Source organism: Clupea harengus, chromosome 4 (assembly GCF_900700415.2).
Source record: "Clupea harengus chromosome 4, Ch_v2.0.2, whole genome shotgun sequence".
Classification (NCBI taxonomy): Eukaryota; Metazoa; Chordata; class Actinopteri; order Clupeiformes; family Clupeidae; genus Clupea; species Clupea harengus.
The window spans coordinates 4,736,196-4,756,075 of NC_045155.1; the positions used below are offsets into that span (position 1 = coordinate 4,736,196).

Consider the following 19,880-nt stretch of genomic DNA (forward strand, 5'->3'; position numbering starts at 1 on the left):
TGCTGGGTCTGCCCTTATATAAATATAAAGAGGTGGTATATTGTAGCAGTGGGGTGTGGTTTAATTCCTGCTGTGCACACAATCCTCAGGTTTACAGTCACATCTGTAAACATGTTTAGGATGACAGACAAGGTTGGAATTGCAATGTGCTGACAACAACCACAGATTTCCCCACAAAAGATGAAGAGAAGTGGAGACTGACTGTTTGCCCACGTGTAAAACAACCTAATAAAAATGTATCATAATAGGGTTTGCCAACATGTCTGTAACGTAAGGGTCTATTGGGACATATTGAATCTCAACTTGGTACTGTGGTGGCTTCTGTAGTTACACCATGGCTTTGTAATACTTGATAGACGAATCAAGGTTTAATTTTTTTTAAAAATCGAGGTTTAAGGGCAAAGAGGAAAACATATTTCATAGTACTATTGTTGGTTGTGTCACAAAATGCAAATATATACAGTTTGCATCATAATGATCACTGCTGCACATTTTTTATATAACTTGTTCAATCGTTTGGGATGAGTCACTCCAGTAGCAGCTGTTGCCCATGGTGAATTAATGTGATGTATGTGGGGGCTGTGTGGCATAGTAAAAGAGCACCAAGATGCTCCCTCAGGGCATGGCGTGGTGGCAGCGGGCCTTTAAACATGACACCATTGAGTCCTCTCACTGTAGAAAATGAGACATAGTGGTTTGATGCTGGATGTTTGGGTGGTCCATGAACATTTATCCCTTTATTTGTATAGTGTACCACATTACTGAAGAAGAAAAAACACACTCCAAACATAAACTTGATAGTGACTTACACTTGGATTAGGGAAAGATTCGCAAGGCTTGAAAACATGAACCTGCAGGTATATCTAAATGTTTGTCTTCAGGATTTTACTTCACTGAAATATCCAAATATCTGAAATCTACGTTTCTGAACATTGTGAATTATAGCAATAACACTGTAGTTCCAAGAAGCCTAGCACTGGACCATGGTGGACTGCGTGTTCTTGTGAGATCCCCTGTGTTCACTGGCACGTCATTAAGCCCACCCTGGATGTGCAGTTCATTAGGCACGGTCATACTCGTGAAGGCCTCGCATACCTCTCCTCTCTCCTCTCTTCCCCCTGTGTGGGGGTCCCAGATCACTCCCCTAGCGGTACTCACTGCCCTCTGGCCTTCCTGCCTGCCTGGTGTAAAACCTCAGAGGAACCTCCTGTGTGTGTGTGTGTGTGTGTGTGTGTGTGTGCTTTGGTCCTCTGGGCCTTCCCCATAAATAACTCCTTTTCATTAGTGTCAGGCTTAAGTGTTATGCTTACCAAGAATAAGCCATAGCACCGGCGCTGTTCCACTGACTGTAAGCTGGTTAGCACAGCTGGGGAGGGGGATGTTAGTGAACGGGTGAACAGTCCTCGTGTGTGTGTGTGTGTGTGTGTGTGTGTGTGTGTGTGTGTGTGTGTGTGTGTGTGTGTGTGTGTGTGTGTGTGTGTGTGTGTGTGTGTGTGTGTGTGTGTGTGTGTGTGTGTGTGTGTGTGTGCGTGTGTGTCTTTGAGTTACGGGGTGGGGGCCAAGGGGCGGATTGGGTGCTGTGCTGTGCTTTCTCAGCTTCTTAGACACAGGTAATCTACAATACTGACTGGTGTTTCATAGAACCCTGTAGGTAAGTTTTGGCTTAGTTCGTTTATGACTTTGTGCTGTTACAAACACTCCCATACACACACTCTCTGGCCAACACACACACACACACACATCGTAGTATTCATGGTGTTATATCACACAAGTGCAGACAGTTGAGTGGCTAAAAATACATCAGCAAACATGGCATGAATGCCCACAAACGCAAGTGGAACCTAGTCTGGTGTTACAGCAGTTGTAGTTCAGAACTTGTCTTACACCACTGTTCACACGTGAAGTGTAGTTGAATGCTTGTGTCCAATCTACAAGAAAATTCTTGTGTTCAAAATAAAAGAAGAAATATGCTACAGTGCACAGGTGATGAAATAATAAAAATGGAAAGCAAAGAGGGCTAATCACTTGATTATTATTTTCTTTCAAACATTCTTCCATAACTTTTTGCCACGTAAAGAAGAAAGTATAGTACCACATCAATATTAAGTGTATCATATCTAAGTTGACACAGTCATTTCCATGTTTAGTATTTGACAGAATCCCACAAAACAGAGCTTTTAAAACAGTTTCAACGATGGAATATGTTTGCACCAAAGGTGTGGTATAGGTGAAGAAACAGCAGCCTGCATTGTCCATGTGAATAGTGATAACACTATTCTACTGGCTTCAGCATTGGCTCACTTTCACAAGCTGTCGGTTAAGATAACGAGATTATTGATACTCACCATATCACCAAACAAATTGCGTACTGCTGATTGTATCTCTACTGATAGAGAGGAAAAGCTTCCAGCTGTGTATTCACTCTCTAATGAAACTGATGCACATAAAACTATTTGATGGTGATTAGTCTTTAATAAAATGCTATCAACTCATTGGAGCATCCACTGGTGACGTGTTTCTTTCCTTGGTTGACTTGACGGTCGGACCAGCGAGTTCAGAGTGTTGGTTTATACGGAGCGCTGGAGGGCTTTGATGGGTCCAACTCCTGGGCATTGGGTGCCTGTTGCCCTGTTGAAACGAAAGCTGGAGATAGTTCCCAAAGTTTATTGATCAATTAAAAGCCGTCAAGCATCTAAGCTCACCCTCAATCGCATTAAGGGATGTGGGATTAGCGATGCAGAGTCAGCTCAGCTTCTCACAGACCCACTGCCACCCCCCCCCCCCCCACACACACACCCACTCCGCTTGCTGGGTGAAGGGCTGATTTTAGGAGAGTGGGCTGAGACGCTGGACTGAGCAGGCATCTAATCCCCCTTTTTTTCTACAATAGGATTGAAGTAGGGGGATGATGCTCTGTAAACAGAGTGGGCCCTTAACAAGACAAGGGAACCGCCCTATTGATTTCTGCTGTTAGAGAAGAAGACAGTGAAGAATTAGGTCAGTTAAGATCATCTGAATTCAGAAGAGCTCCAATTACGCCATACTGATGGACAAGTGTATTTGTTTGTGTAATTGATTAGGTCATCAGAACTTATTGATAATGGTCTGCTCTTCTCATGGGCTTTCAGCAAGTCAAGAAACGAGTTTATGCATGTATTTGTGGGGATACATCCGCTATCTTTAAATTTGCATGGTAGCTAAATACTGGATTTGGATTTAATTTGCTGCAAGATTAAAAAGAGATTTTCTATATCTGTCATCGCTAGTCTTCAAGGATTTCTTATAGGGTTTTCTAAATTCGTTTCATTATTACCATGAATTGTGTTTACTGTAATCTCAAATTGTCTGTAAAAGGACATTTTGTTTAATCCTTTGGAAGGCTCTATGTGTGAAATCTTAATCCCATGATAAAAGAACACCTTTTCCCATGTTTTATAATCAGTGCTAGTTGTTCATAATGTCTACCTTCCTTATATTATAATGTAGATTTCAACATCTGACCAACACATGGACAGCTGTATCTGACTCATTGAACATTCTGATAAGAATATACTGTATAGTGTCATTTTCAAGCCAGTGCTTACACTGCAGACTCCGAGTCTTGTTTTTTCCTCAATCCCAGATGGACTTTGAGTAGTAGAGCCTTCCTCAGCAATCTGGATGATTGTATTGAACCTGAAAAGTGGCCTTAAATTACTGTGTTTACTGGCTGGGGCTTGCTCTCCAGACAAATGAGAGATGCCCCCTGTCAGCCATCTTTCCATTCCACTACAGCCGGTTGCCGGAGTGTTTTAGCCAATGAGGAGCAAAAAGAGATATTTGCTCTGCCGTTCTGCTGAACTTCGTAATCAAGTTGAAGGCTTGGCCAAGGATTCAGACATGTTATTTGTTCCAATTCTCTGGTCAGCAAAGAGGAAAGTATTTAAAGAGAAACGGTCATTGCATGCTAATCTGTTGACTCACGATGTCAGTGTGCAACACAGAGCTTGATAACCTGCTAATGTATGGCTTTGTCTAATGGACTGAAATTATAAAGTGTTAGATTTAACTAAAAAAAAACAATATATATATTTTACAAAACATTTGAAACCTATAAAGCCTCCTTATAAACTCTTGGGGCAGTGTACTTTCACTTTTAAAAGAAATATGTCCCCTGCAGTAACTTCTGTGATAAGGCTTATTTACTTCAGCTGAGCAGGAAGTGCTGTGGACATACAGAAGTGAACTAATAGGGGAGCTTCACATGTACTTTCATAATAAGGTATACATTAAATTGTGAGGCTCTGTTTCCATGGCAGCTGAGTAAACCATCCGCCCTAACGGCAGTTGAAGTCCCAGACAGAAAGAGCCATCTGTGGGACTGTTGCAGAGGTGCCTCACATGCAGTAGTTGTCCTGCTTGTTTTTCCGTGCACAGCTTGGCACCAGTACAGCCAAGCAGTCTGTGGTTAGCCAGCAGTGGTCTGGTATGCCGTACGTTGACAAGGTCCCCAGTGCTGTCAGATCATATTCGTTTTCTCCAGTGAGAGCCACGATAGCCATCATGAGGTTACTCTGATTTGTTGGAAAATATGAGCTGGCAGATCACGCAATGCGAACCTAAAGGTGATTGAGTGATCATGTGGTAATAATTGCAGGGGATGTTGCAGTAGGCATGTTTCAGATTGATACTGATCTTGATGATTCTGATTTGGCACCACAAATAATTATTGATTGTAGGCACCGCTATATTATAAGAGGCATAAGTCTTGTGGAAGATGTTTTCTAGTAGTCAGTGATTTAATAGTAAGAGCAGGAATATAAGTACAATTAATCTTCCCCCTTTTTAACTACACCAGTGACATGGAAAGCTTCCCAAATTGTGTCTCTCTATCCTCTAACCTCAAGGAAGGCAATGACGGCAGAAATCTCAGAATGAGTAATAAGCCTAAGTGATCCCAAGGGAAAGAAAGATATGAGTGTGCAGGAAACACAACAAGAAATAGTTCCTGAAGTATCTTAAGATTGTCAAGATTACCGCCTGGATCAGGAAAGTCTGAACACTCTGAACTACCATTATGACAATGGGCTATGACAGTGAAGCGGCTTTGTAGAAATTTAGATGTGCTGTTCAAGTGAGTCATAACAGGTGTCCTCCCACCCACAACATCCTATTTAACACTTTCAGATGGACACAGTGAAGAACTGTGAGTCCGAGATATCTTGAACCAAGCTCAATTTCAAATCCATAGCATAGAGCAAGTTTAGCTCCCTCCTTTGTTGGTGTGAGAAGACTGCCTATTAGACCAAAACTAATTCACTTCATTGATCTCCATGCCATGTTTTGTGTCTTCTTTTGACCCTGCCTTCTTTTGTCATTACACAGAAGCAGGTATTGTAAGGCCATTTTGTTGGTCAGCAAGCATCTCTACATGTGCCAAAGTTATGCTAACAGGCATTCTTCTGTCAAGTTAGTGTTAGACACAATCTAATCCACCGAGCCACAACTAGTGTAATGTAGACGAAGTCAAAGTGAGACTACTGAGTAACAGGATTATTATTTCAGCATGCATTTCGTATTCTCCTTGCTTCATTTGACAATGGCTACTTGTTTTGTCTGAAGCCTCCCTTCAGCTCCATCCCAGATGTGGCCCTCTTTTGGAGATTTGATCAATCATTGATGCAGTCCCCAGGTGTCTGCTCCTCTTGCAGACTGCCTGAGACCTCAGGGGACTCTGTCCGTCTATGGGCCATTTGTGTCAGCTGAAATCAAGACCCATCCCTTACTGTGGCCTCACAGAGATTGCTTCAATTAAGCTAACGGCAGGGTTCCCCACAAGCCATCAGACCGATGTCTTTTGCCCTCATGATGTCTTGTGTCTTTTTAGAGATACGTAGCTAATAATTGCCCATCTTGTCTATACTTATGATAGGAACCATTTTGTTTTCTGATTTAAGGCTATGTGACATCCCATTTTATCATGTTCTATGCTAAAGCACAAATGTCAGGGTTGATGAAAAGAGTCGTAAACATGATGTCTTTACTCGCCACATTCCACACATACCACTGACCAAACATGCATGTTTTCAGCATAGAGACGCCAAGATTATGCCCAGGTATAAAGACGAATAGAAATTCAGCACAATGGTTTTGTTCCTTGACAGCAAAAGGGATTGAATGCCTGGCAGAATTTTGTTTAGCATACTTTGTCTTGTGATTGCCTTCTGGTTCAGCAGTTTTTCAGTTTGAATGGAATACAAGAAAGCGTTGGAATAATGAATTCACCTCTCTATCCTCTCCCCTGCTCCATGGTGGGAATGAAGCCGTAAGTGTGCCTTTTGTCTTGACTTTGACCACATGCTGTGATGCAGCTTCCATTATGAATCATGGTGCCTGTCAATCCTCTCAAAACCTCCAAAGTCACCCTACCCTCCCTCTGTCACCCTGAGCGGAACTTCTCCCTCCTTCAACCCGTGCTTCTGTCCACTTTTCTTTTATTCGTCGGATGAGGGGAAACAAACAGGCAGCTGTCTCATTTTCCACCACCTGCAAGCCCCCATCCCTCCCTTTCACCCAGCCACCCACTCACACACTCAAGTCTCACGTGCACACCCTTCAATGTCAACTTCACAGGCCCACTATTAGAGCCGTGTTTAGCTTAGTTTAGCTTTTCAACTTGGCACGCATCGATCAGGAACGATTTTCTGTCAGCACAAACCGAGTGGACTGGAGATTGATCACTTGCTATTGTGTGCTTGCCAGCCTCTGTGTGTGCGTGTGTGCGTGTGTGTGTGTGTGCGCTCACACATACGTGTGTTTAAGGGCGGTGTAAAGGAAGCGTGTGGAGTCTATAAAGCAAGTGACAATTGAGGACCTCCTACTCTCAAAGCCACAGCTTAGATTTTCCTTATTCTCATTTGCAATCTGCCGGTGAAGACAATAAGTGCCTCACAGGGAGGACCATTGTCTTTCAAATGAAGCTGTCTGTCTCCCAAAACTGGAACAGAAGGCTGTGAAAGCTGCCTCCTGCCTCGGCTAAAACCCTCATTTGTGCAAAGATCCCTTTGTCAGCACCAGCCTACTCCTTAAGTGACGCTGGTCCAAAAACGCAGGTTATTACACATTTTTACTGATTTGCATTCTGAGCTCCCCACTGAATGCAATTCAATTTAGCTGTATCATATAGATATCTGCATAGAAACAAGAGGCTTTTTTGTTGATCAATTAAGTTTTTCTTTGCTAAAAACAAACATACACCATGTCTTCTGAGGAGTTTGTGCATTTGAACATGTCTTTGGCTATGGGTGAAGGCCCCTTTCTCTTTTACATCGTAAGAATATAGCTTAGCTGTGTGGGTTACTTAAATGGGGTTTCTCTGCAAGTAGCCTTCTTCCTGTAGTTAGTGGTGATGCCAAATAGCAAATATAGCTTTGGAAATGGAGAACAAATAAATGTGAGGGTGATGTGGCACTCTGTGGACGCCCGGGAGCCTCACAGAGTCATTACTTCTGCTTGGTTCTCCTGGCAAATGATAAAACAAAGCAGAAGAGAAAAAAAGAAGATGAAAGCCATTTGGCATAAACTGGTCAGAGCCGGACAATTGTGCCAAAGCTGTAATGGAGCCAAACTGTGAGGGGTTTTTTTTTTGTGTGGTTTCCCCAGGGAGAGCAAGTGAAGTTCTGAGACCACACATCTCTCATCTAAAGAGCAGAGGAAAAGACAAGGATGGGATTGTGCCCGATGCAGGAGGATGCAAAATTGTTCCTCTTTATCCAGAAATATCCTTAAAAAAGTTACATGTGTGAGTAACCTTTCAAGGATAATTCTGGGAAAAGAGGAACATGGGTTGATAGTACAAAAGCAGGATCCTGAAATGGTTTTCAATTCTAAAGGGTCTGATCTATTTGCAAAATGTAAATTATGCCGTAATCAATAAAAGAGAACTGTAAGGGCAAATGAAACAAACATCCCTGAAGTTATCCAAGGCATGCTGCACGCTCCTGCTACCTCAGTGCTAAGCGTGTGACCGTCATCAGTTGTGAAAAGAGAGAGCCAGACAGATAGTCAGAACTCAGTGTAACTTCTCACCTCACCCTTGTCTCTAGTCGGACGTCTCCCTCAACACTATTCTCATACTGAAGCAAATTTATGAACACACCCCTCAAGCACAAAGAAATTTAGAAATTATTAATTTAGAAAATAATTTATTGTAAAACAACATAATTGGGCTCTCATGATGTGAAGTCTATTAGGTAGAATTGACCATGAACTCGTTTATGTGTGGTAAATATTAGTTTATTTCCTTCTTTAGACACTGCTGTCATCTGCCAGCAGAAACACATGCAGAAGTACATTAATTAAATTACATGGATGGCCTTGTCCACATATATTCTCAGAAGGTAGCCCTTTTAATAAGCCTATTCTATCAGCACTAATTTATGGTAAAGCGTCAGTAATTATCAGTGATTGACAGTTACTAGTAATTAGCACTTCTTTATACAGGCCTGACCCTTACACACCTACCTCTTATTGGCTGTTAATTAATTAAGGAAGATAGACTGTCTAAGTCCATAGAGACAACCATTATGAGCATCCCCCACTAGTCCTCACACAAACGTACCTCTCTGAGACTCTAGACTACTAATATTTAGCCTCTTTGGGCCAGCCTGGTGTTTGTCCATTGACCGTGTCAGAAAAGCCACTCTGTGTGAGAATCTGGCCTCACAAGGGATCCTCTATGAGACTGCCAGAGGTGATGTGAGTTCAGTCACTGCCTATCTTGGCTTTGGGAAGACCCGGCCTCACCCCTCATTAGAGCAGCTTTCAAGGAAAATGCCGCCATTTGTAAACAAGAGGGTGTAACAGATGAATACACTACCATTTTGGGTTTAAAAATACAGCTGTGGAAACTGGAAAGTTGTAGGTCGTCTGGAACTGGACAGCACACACAGTTTAATTCAGTGACTACAGCATGTTACCCTTATGTAGGAAAGGTTCAAATATACTGCTAGAATCGAGTCTGGATCACAACAACAGAACAGTTTATTTCCGCTGCATGTTATGTGAAATATGAAGTAGCCTATAGATTATTTTCCAAACCACTTTGTATATCCTGGGGCCCTAATTTAATTGACGGGCAACAAGCAAAGCAAAAAGCAACGCCCATCACGCATAAACTGAAGCTATCATGCGGCACGTGGGAGCATTGCACCGACCCACCCATGTTTGTGCTCAGTATCTTGCTCGTGGTATTAAATTGGCCAAATTATTTTGTCGTAATGATAAAGCTTGTGGTGCACAAGTAAAAAAAATGAATTCAATGCTTCATGGTGTCCTACAGAAATTCCTAGTCACTCTGATTATGCTCTTAGTCATTGAGAATGTGATGAGTTCAGAGGCACTGCATGTGCTCCTCTTTCATCTCAGGGTGCAGGGGGTGTCGTCAAGACAACCCAGAGCGACAAAGGGTCCTCTGAGTCCATTCAGCGGCACGAGAGAGAGGCGCTTTTGTCTGATGCGATGGAGCGCTGTGTAGGCCGTAATGCATGCGATGCGTGTGCTAAGAGATGAATAAGCATGTTCCACCTCTTCAGCTGTTCTAACACAGAGGAAAATGCCTACGCAAACACAAAGGATTGACACTGTGGACATCGGGACACTGACCCCAAATGATGGATAAGTGCTTGCTGTAAGGGTGATTCCTGTGTGCACACATATGGTTACAAATTTGAATTTTGTTTCCTGATAGGATTTGCATGATTGACTGAATTTTCATAGGGGCAGCCAGGGGGACTACCTGTATGCACAGTTCAACTAAAGGTCTTATAGGAATAGATCATATATGGGGCTATGGGAAACCTTATTAAAGTGCCACTACAAGAGAGAGAAACAGAGAATTAGACATGAATGAGATAAACCCAAAGGTGAGGGGTACGTCAGGAGAAGGTTGTTTATTGCCATCCATATATATATATATATATATACAGTATATATATATTAGTGCCTTTTAGTGTCTGGTAATATACGTTGGTGTCTCTCAGAAAGGGTTGGAGCAGGAGTCTGCAATATGGCCTGGGTTCTTGGTCCACCCTCTCCCACCACTGTGGCCAGAGCTCTCCACAGGGCCACTCTCTCAGGGTTGGACCAGCAGACTCTTACTGGCCTCCCCTCTTCTGCCCGCTCCGCTCAGTGTCTTCCAAATCGATTCCGTGATAGTGTTCAACTCCAGTGACTCTGTTTTAATGGGACGGATATACCATGTGTTTAAATTTTTACACGTTGCTATAAATACATATTCTTTAAATGTGTAAATGCCATATCATGGGATTGCGGTGGAGCAGTAGTTTCCAGCTTTGTAGAGCATGTGCCTATCCTCAGTGTCAAGTGCTCAGCTGCTCTCATCTGTCAGGCCTCTGGAATGTTCCGTCTTTGGAATGTGTTTTCAAACATCGCCACACAGCAGCGGGAGCCCCAATCGCGGTGGTGAAGTAAGTAAGTGTCACTGGACTTACAGATCTGTCCAGTTGCCTTTGATGAGCTCATGAGAAAATCCTGTGCAGTTTTTTATCAGGACCAGCTACCTAACATCTGCTCATCGTAATGGCGACTCTAGTGCTTGTGTATATGTGTACACATATATGTTGACGTGTGAGAAATGATTTATTTATGTGCCTGGTATAACCGAAGCCATGGGCCTCCACACCTTCCTTTCAAGTTACACCTTGGGGTCATGAAGGGGTTGAAGCCTGGATGCGTTTCCTATATTTTTGGGCTTTGCATCCTTGACCTCCTCACCCTGTTACTCTGAGCCTGAGGGGGCGATGGACTGAGGCGCTCACGCCAGTGCTTGAAAGCCCTTTCAATAATTCATCGGGGCCTGGCTCCTCAGAAAGAGTGGCTGTCATCCACATGTGTCTATGACCAATGCCCCCCTGTAGTTCCCAAGGAGGGCTGGGCTGTGAAGGACAGCATGTCTGGGCGGAAGCAGGTGCACCTCTTTAGTGCTTTGAAGCAGTGGGATGCTCCTTTATTATTAATGACTTGGCGTGAGGTCTGTCGCCTCTTAGACCACTGGCCCCTCACCATTACCAAGAGAGATGCACAGAGATGATCATGCTGACAATGAGTCTTATGAAAAATGCATTAATTGGATAGATTAAAGAGCTGTAGGAGGCTTTTGAAACCAAACGAGGCACGGTAGCTGCCGAGAGAAAGAATGTTGCCAGGGTAGGGTGCTCCCTCAGAGATTAGCACTGTGTTCCTAAAGCAGAACACACCTCCTCTAATGTTCTGATGTTAACACACTTTTCTTGTGCCAGACGGCGTAGGAGAAGGAATGTTTCACCACTGTGAATCTCTGAGCACTCAACGTCCTGTGAGGTATTCTCTAACTAACTGATACGCCAGTGGTACATTCCTCTATTTTGCCATATGCACTGTGCGCAGAGCTGAGAGAAGGCATTTAAAGATGCCATGTGCGCCAGGGCCTGGGGAGCACTGATTTGTCACTCTACCGAGTATTATGGCCCGGTCCTCTGGGGTAGACAGCCCCTGCAGAGAGGGCCACAGCGACAAAAGGGTGACATGTCAGTATCGCATTTGTCCCCACCTGCTCTTTGACCGTCTGACATCAGGCTGAGGGTTCTATATATAGAGCAGGGCTCAGATCGTCATGGGAACTTCCTGTTAGTGATGGAGCTTGAGTCAGGGAATGGGGGGAAAAACAATCTGTCTTTCCGGCCGACAGTACGCTTTGTAAAGTACATATTCCAAAGAAAGTCAATACACTAATGGTGACACTAATGTGGTGACTCAGTTGTGTGTTGTTGACTTTTGTCGGTTAAAATACTAAAATAAATTACAGTGAATACTTGCTCTTTTTTGTGTTTTTGTCCACAAACAAACAGAGTTACAATAACAACGTCAAGTGTGATTGCCATCAGCCCTTTATGTCTTTACCATTACTGTGCTCTGACAATCGCAATATGACTGCTCATTATGCCAATAATAAACTTATGACCTACTCTGCATGGGCTATTGCAAATTAACTCTTTTATTTTGACATTGTAAGATAAAGACAGTTCTAGACACTGAGCATTGACACTCTTCAAGTGGGTACAAGACAGACAATCCAGAGGCCTGTCATCTATCATGTGTGGAATGTGAGTGTGGCGATCGCTGAGTACAGTCTCTGTCCGAGTGCCCTATAAATAACCTCTCCCAGCCTGTCAGCCTGCCAGCTGTAATTTGGCATTGGGACTCTGGAGACTCATGCCGGCTCTCTGAGGGAGGGGTGGGAGAACATACTACCATGCAGCGATAAGATAAACTGTTACACAATGTTTAAAAGCATGGCTTGCTCAGCCAAAAGTCCAGATGAAATCCACCCGTTTGGATATTTGTCCACCTCTTTTGACATTGTGTGTGTTACGTGCAATGGTGGTCGTAGTGAGGGGAGAAACTTGTCACACCCAAGAATTAAACAGTCAGTTGTGACTTTTTTTTACATTCCATTGTTTTCCTTGTGTGATATCAGTGCTCTTAAATTACTTAAAAGACTGACATCACATGTCGATGTTAATAAACCTATATATTGTGTATATATTTTAGTTTCAGCTAATAATTATGTTATACGCTTAGCATCTGTAATCAGTTGAGTTGGAGCCAAGCTGGCCCCTTTGAAAGGATGCTTGCCATCTGCTCATTTCGGTTTGGAATAGTATCACAAGAGAACTAACCTGGCGTTGCCATACCACACTTTTCACCTAATCTATTGTGGTTCTGGAATACCTTCCTAGGGATTTGTTGGGGTTATAGAAATATATAGAAAAGTGTATAAAATTTGTTTCAGTTTGTAATATCGAGTAAAGAGAAAATAGAGCTTGCAAGCTATAAGTAAAGCCTACAAGTGTTTTTCCGATTTTCCTCAAGTTCTGCTAGTACTATTCAAATACTTCACCCAGCGATAATACAGCAATAAGTCTGGGAACAAGAAGGGATATCATTACGCAAAACAGCAGTTTAACAAAACACTACTGGGTCCAAATGTCAAACACAAGGACTGACTGTGGAGAGGGATGTCTCTAACAACATCCAAGCTGTCTGGAGGTCCCTGCAAAGACTCACCAACATCAAACAGATGAGCTCTCATGCCCTCCTCTCCTCCCCCACAGTTTCCTCTTCTTAATCACGCTACAGCGAATCTCTACAGTGAGCCAATGGCCTCCTCCTCTTTTGGTACCTCAGCCCCAGGTCTGTCCATCTATCTCAGCTTCTTACTCACTCACAGACTCCACCTAGACGAGTGTGGACCACAGGCTCTTCAGTAAACAGAATATCAGGAAAGCAGCCAGCCCTGGTGGAGTCTCCAGGGAAACTCTGATGCGCTGTGCAGATCACCTGGCTCCTGTATTCACGGAGATAATCAACACAGATAGTTTAAAGTTGCCACAGTTGCTCCTGTTCCCCTAAATGATATGATCATTGGGTGTGATATCTTTCGATGAAAATATTCGAAGGTCTGATGGTGATCTAAATTCCATCATCTCAATCCCTCTCAGTTTGTACACAGTTGAGCTGTTCAGTCAAGGGTGCAGTCAACCTGCATTCACCGTATACTGAAATATGTCAACACCATCAACACTGTCAACACCAAGAACACCAAGAACACCCATCGCAGGGTGCTAACGCACTCATCTCAAGATCCTATATGTGGATTTCAATTGCATGCTTAATGATTCTGCCACAGCAGGCTGTTTCAACTAGATGCATGGCGTGGCATCTGTGTATGGGTCACCAGTGTGTCAACAGGTTGGGTGTGTCTCAATAGCCTCAGCACAGGTTAAAGGACACGCCTTGGGGGGGTACCTGTGCTGACGCTATTGTCCTTTTACACATATCACTGTACTTACAATGACAAATCATTAACAAACAAGGTGCCCTCATAAAAATATTGAGTTTATTTCCAGTGATACATACTGGTGATAAAATGCTAAAGATAACGTCTGAGCACTGATGTTAAGCTTCTTAGCCATAGTTGAGTCTAATTCTCAAGGGTCAGTGTTTCCTTTTTGTCATCAACTAAGCCACTCCCTTTAGCTCTCTGATTGGTCTGCACACGGTTGGCTCTCAACGGAAGCTCACCAGACATCAGCCTCCCAGTGAAAGCAGTGCCCTTGGGAAACTGTTTGGCAGCATTAGAATAAAGGAAGACTGCACTGACAAGAGTTTACATGGCGTAGAAGAAGGTGAATGTTGCTGTTGGATTTTCAAGTGGAAATTGGTCAAAACAACTGATGGAGCTCTGTGTGAATCACATTTGGTTTGCCATAAATGGTTATGGAATGAAAGAGGCAAGAAACAAAAATTTTGTGGAGACCATCATTATTTCAAGTCTCAGTACAGCCATATCTAGCTTATTTTTTTTATATATAGGCCTACAGTTGACTAAAGGTCAATGTTATGGAGCCATCTGCTTGCAATTAAGAATCTCACTTATGTTGTAGTTTTTTTTTAATTAGTTTCCCTTTGTGTGTTCTGTTTTTTTACTCTTGCATTCTCTTTTTTGTAATAGTAATCCTTGCTTTAAAATATTTTCTAGTTCTTTAAAAATATCCTTGAAAAACTATTTTTTTGAAGTTTTGTTTAGATACCCTTCATTCGTTCATGTCATGGTTAGTTCCCTTTGAGCTGTCTTCTCTGGTGTGTACTGTGAAATGAAATGCATGTGGCATAACCACAGTTAACAGGCGTTTCAATGGCACTGCTGAAAGGAGTCTGTAAGATGGATTACACTCCATTACAAGAACCATTCGGGCAACCTGTCACGACCATTTGAATGAGGATATTGTCTTTGAAAACCATGCGCAAATCATTGGCCATGGCAAATTAGCACTTCCAGTGCCATGTCCAAAGATCCATGGCTGTGTGGCATTCTGTAGGACCCCAATAAAATGTGGGGTCAAAGCCAGAGCCTCCTTCACTGGACACTGGGGTGGATTCTTCAGGCCCCACTGTGTGGAGCATGCCCTGGAGGCCTGGCGCTTCTCCGCCTAGCCTTGGCAGTTTCCCCTCCTGGGAACACTTCCAAACAATACAGTCTGTTCAGGAGCAGCAGATTCTTGTTGGGGAGGCGTAACTTCATGCTTTTTGACAAGGGTGAAAATTATGGTCACTCTGTTCTCTGTCAAAAGTGAAAGATCAATGGGCCTGGACGATGCATAGTCAGTACAATGATGGAAATCCCTTTCCCTGGGATGCAATGACAGATGGATATAGATCGGAAACATACAGATACATCCTGGAGAATTTCAGCATTTAAGGCCTTCAGAGAAAGCACCCAGTCACAGTGAACAAACAACACAGTCTTCAGGGAGAGTGGAACTTTCTACTTAGCATGTAGACAAACTATCTCAGTGACAGGGCCAATATTATTATGGGGGGCTAAAAGCACGTGTGGCTTGGTGCCATTTCCTCCCTAGTCCATACATAAGGTCAATAGCAAGCTGGCCTCACAAAGAGGGCTTCTCTCCCCTCTTTTCTAAAGGTCTCCGGTGTTGTGAAGGGAGTCTGTGTCTCGCCACGGAGAATAGTGTCCCTTTGAGTCTGAGCGGCCTGTGTGAACCAGTGACACCATTTCCGTGCATGAGAGAGAGAGAGAGAAGTAGTGAGAAGGGGGTGGGGTGGGGTGGTCAGGGAGATTGCTTTTCTAAAGACTCATTCATGACTGATAATGATTCAATAGATTTTGAGTGGAGGGATGTATATGTTTTTAAAGCATAAATTCGATTTGCAATTGCTTTGTAGGCCGTGGCTGTTGGATGCTGGTAGAACAGTGATGTCACTATGTCACTGCCACTTGAATTATAAAGTCTGCTGTTTAACTATGTCCCGGTGAAATATCACTTGTTGTCGCTCAGCTTCAGAGGAAATAACCCAGTGAATAAGCTAATTATATTTGAATGGTGGCTTGTAATAGCCTTACACGCAAAATGTGGCACTGTAGCCTCCTGTACTAGCAGTAAAGGTGTTCCAGTGATTTAGCTGAGGGGTTTCCAAACAGCACTTTATACTAAACAACTGCCAGAGGTTGTGTCATATGTTTTGGCATGTTTCTCTGTCACTTTTTATATTAGTATGGTACAGAAGTTAGAATTGAAACGCATGAAATAAGGATTTCATTTTCATACTAGGTTTACTTTGCTGCTGTAGGCATATGTATCACATGAACATTGTAATTTTATCCTGATATTAATCAGAATTTATCACTTTTTCTTAGGTATTTCCTAAAACAATGTGTTACATCACTTGATGACAGAAGGAGACAGTCCTCCTTACGTTAATATCCATGACAAATGGTGAGTAACTGTGTAACTGACTGTGTCATTTCCCATATAAATCATTTTATTACCATCCACTAAGACTCTCTCAATGCTGTGCTGCCTTTTCAGACTGTGTATAATGTAAATCATGTATTTGTTTGCTGTGCTGTGCTGCCTATTCAGACTGTGTATAATGTAAATCATCTGGTGTGTTTTGCAGTGCTGTGCTGCCTATTCAGACTGTGTATAATGTAAATCATCTGGTGTGTTTTGCAGTGCTCGGGATGGCCTTCGCCTGTGTCCTGCTTCAGCTCGTTCTCCTCGGTGCCACTGGAATCCACACAGAGCACAGATACCCCCGTTTCTCCTCCAATGACACGATCTTTGAGCACCTGGCCCTGCACCCCGACCCCTCAGTGGGCACCGTGTACGTGGGGGCGCGCGACCGTCTGTTCCAGCTGGACGGCCTGGACGGCCTGCGGCTGGAGCAGGAGGAGCGCACGGGCCCCGTGAGGGACAGCAAGGACTGCCTGCCCCCGGTCACCGAGGCCCACTGCCCCCACGCCAGCTACGCCAGCAACCACAACAAGCTGATGCTGGTGGACCCCTACTCCATGCAGCTCATCACCTGCGGCAGCGTCCACCAGGGCACCTGCCAGAAGCGCAGCCTGGCCTCGGTGAGCGAGGTGCTATTCTCGGCCGAGCGGCCCGTGGACACGCAGCACGTGGCGGCCAACGACCCGGCCGTGTCCACCGTGGGCCTGGTGGTGCGGCCGCGGGACGGCGCTCCCCCGGTGCTGTACGTGGGCCGGGGCTACACCAGCAGCCAGCCGCCCATCTCCACGCGCCACCTCACCACTGAGCCCATCTTCTCCTACGAGGAGACGGCCAAGCTCACCGTGGCCGGGCGGCAGTCGGAGTACGACCACCATTTTGTGACCACTTTCTCCCGCCGGGAACATGTGTACTTCCTGTTCTACAGACGAGACCTCAAGGCCACGTCTCGTGAGTACCGGACTTACGTGGCCCGCGTGTGTCTCGATGACGCCGCCTACTATTCCTATGTGGAGGTGCCCCTGGTGTGTCACTCCGTGTCAACTGGGAAAAACTACAACCTCCTTCAGGCCGCCGATCTTGGGAGTACAGGCTCTGGGACTGAGATGCTCGTGGGGGTGTTCTCTCCCTGGGTGAGCTCAACCATAGGGCCCGGTGAGGAGTCCGCTCTCTGCTTCTACCAGCTGGACCAGCTGGACCATCAGATGGACGCCACACGAGACCTGTGCTACACTCAGATGGGGTTTGGCGAAGGTGGCGCTGAAGTGGCCTACATTGAGTATGACGTTAAATCAAGCTGCGCTAGTCTGCCAAGGGTAAGACAACCAATTTCAGGACATGACAGAATTAATCACTTGACTGTTTTGGTATCTGCAATATATTTAAGTAAACAAAACTGCATTTTCACATGTTTGTCAGATACTGTCCATGTTCCCTTGTTCACTACCATGTGACATGTCCTGCAAATGTCAAGAGGCTTTTTAAAGACATGACCGACTTGGTTTGAAGCTAATTCTCTCTGAGGTCTGGAGTCTGTCCTCATCATGCCTCGGCGCTAGCCGCAGTGGGCATCCTCCCTGTGCTTTGGCATGCGGAGGCCAGATAGAGGAGGGCAGTTTGGCAGCCCAGGAAGGGTCCTAATGAGGCCCATGTCAAACGGGCAGCAGATCCCAGACGCCAGGCCATGCCATGAGCCCCGGGGCCCGTGACCTCTGCGTGACCCGCCTCCCGTCTGCCTCCGTTGCCAGGACGGCGAGCGTGATTTAATGGGATCGTTAGGGATCTATAAAACAAACAAAGTAAAGCTCCTCTAATGAAGTCTGCCAAGGGAAGTAAGGGGAGGCCTTGTATACCTCCACATGCACATTTTTCACAATATGCAGTCACACACACACACACACACACTCACACACACACACACACACACATATGCTTGCTTACACACACACACACACAAACACACACACACATACACAACGCTTTGTAAACAGGCCCTGAGTTTCAGTTTGGCCCACATCGATGGCTTTGTGAAAAAAAGGAACCACAGGTGGCCTTGGTGTCTCAGAGGGCATAAGAGGGAAAATTGCAGGGGTGTTTAGTTCAAACTGCGAAGCAAACTTGCAGTCTGTTAGTAATCTGATTTGCTCGCAATCTGCTTAAGGCAATATAAGAGGATCACTGTGCTCATAGAGACAATGGAGTGACTAAACTCTACTGTACGTGAAAAGAGTGCATCTGAATGAATGAGAGGATTTAGCATGACATCATCATGTCATCAACACGAGGGAGACAGAATGAACCAGACTTCTGTTTTAATCTGTCTGTTATATTTAGTCTGTGAACATGGACATCTACATGTGTCACCATGTATATGCATCTAACTTTTCTTTGGAAGTAAGGAGCTACTCTACTGGTATTCAGCGGGGGTCTGGTTTAGTCACGGCCTAGAGATTATTTAAACAAAACATAGATTGAGCCCCCCCTCCCCATCAACTCCCTGTACAAAAGCTCACCTCAGCACTGTCTATTGCTGAGTCTGATACAAGGATGCACAGAAAATGGTATGAGAACTTGGGGGAGGTTAAAAAAACGGGCGTGTTTATTTTCTTTATTTCTGCAGAACACCCTGAAGGCATATCCCTGTGGTTCCGACCACACCCCCAGCCCCATGGCCAGCCGCGCGGCGGTGGAGAGCAGGGCACTCTGGGATAGCCCCACAGCTCGCCTCTCAGCCGTAGCCGTCAGCGTCAGGGACCAGCACACCATCGCCTTCCTGGGAGACTCCAAGGGAAACCTACACAAGGTAGATCAGAGTCTTGACCTGAGCTGCCTCTTAAGAAAATATTTGTGGTACAGTCATAGTGTGACACTGAGCTCATTAGTTGACTGAATTGGCAATGGTAGAAAGTGGTTTGTTACCAAATAATAGTGCTTAACATTTGGGATCAATCAATATATAGCAAGTGTATAATTTAAGCAATATATGGGTACATTTTTATGTTCATCCTGACACATAGCTGGTTTCCATGCACTTACACCTTTACATTCACTCATTCTGTCATTTGAAGTGTGGTGAATACATTCACTTGAGTCTTATCATGGAGGTGGTCTTACTGGCTAATTGTGAAGAAGTCTGTGAATGGAGGCAGTGGGCCATACCATCCTGAGCTCCAGACTGACTGGGCTTTGAGGTATAAGATCAAAGCCCCTCGCCATGCAGCTGACCAGAAGTAACCCATTATAAAGGGATTATATCATCCACACATTCTGAATACCACAGCACACACACACACACACACACACACACACACACACACACACACACACAGCAAACGTACAGACACATATGCATACACGCATATTCCCACACACACATGCACAGATACACAAGCAACTCTAACCTTATAGGTGGAGACTGTCTTACTCCGAAACATACAGCCAAGCCTGCTTTATATCTATATTCACATGGTTGCGCACGCGCGCACACACACACACACACACACACACACACACACACACACACACACA

The 19,880-nt window shown here is 44.5% G+C and overlaps 1 protein-coding gene across 1 annotated transcript in view; it reads left to right on the forward strand.

Moving 5' to 3' along the window:
• plxnb1a (plexin b1a) overlaps positions 1–19,880 on the forward strand; it is a 46,884-nt gene that overhangs the window by 3,687 nt on the left and 23,317 nt on the right. The window contains exons 2-4 of the mRNA XM_042707509.1: positions 16,256–16,334; positions 16,575–17,668; positions 18,973–19,155. Coding sequence (XP_042563443.1) covers positions 16,325–16,334; positions 16,575–17,668; positions 18,973–19,155 — 1,287 coding nt within the window. The 5' untranslated portion in view covers positions 16,256–16,324. The remainder of the gene's footprint in view (positions 1–16,255; positions 16,335–16,574; positions 17,669–18,972; positions 19,156–19,880) is intronic.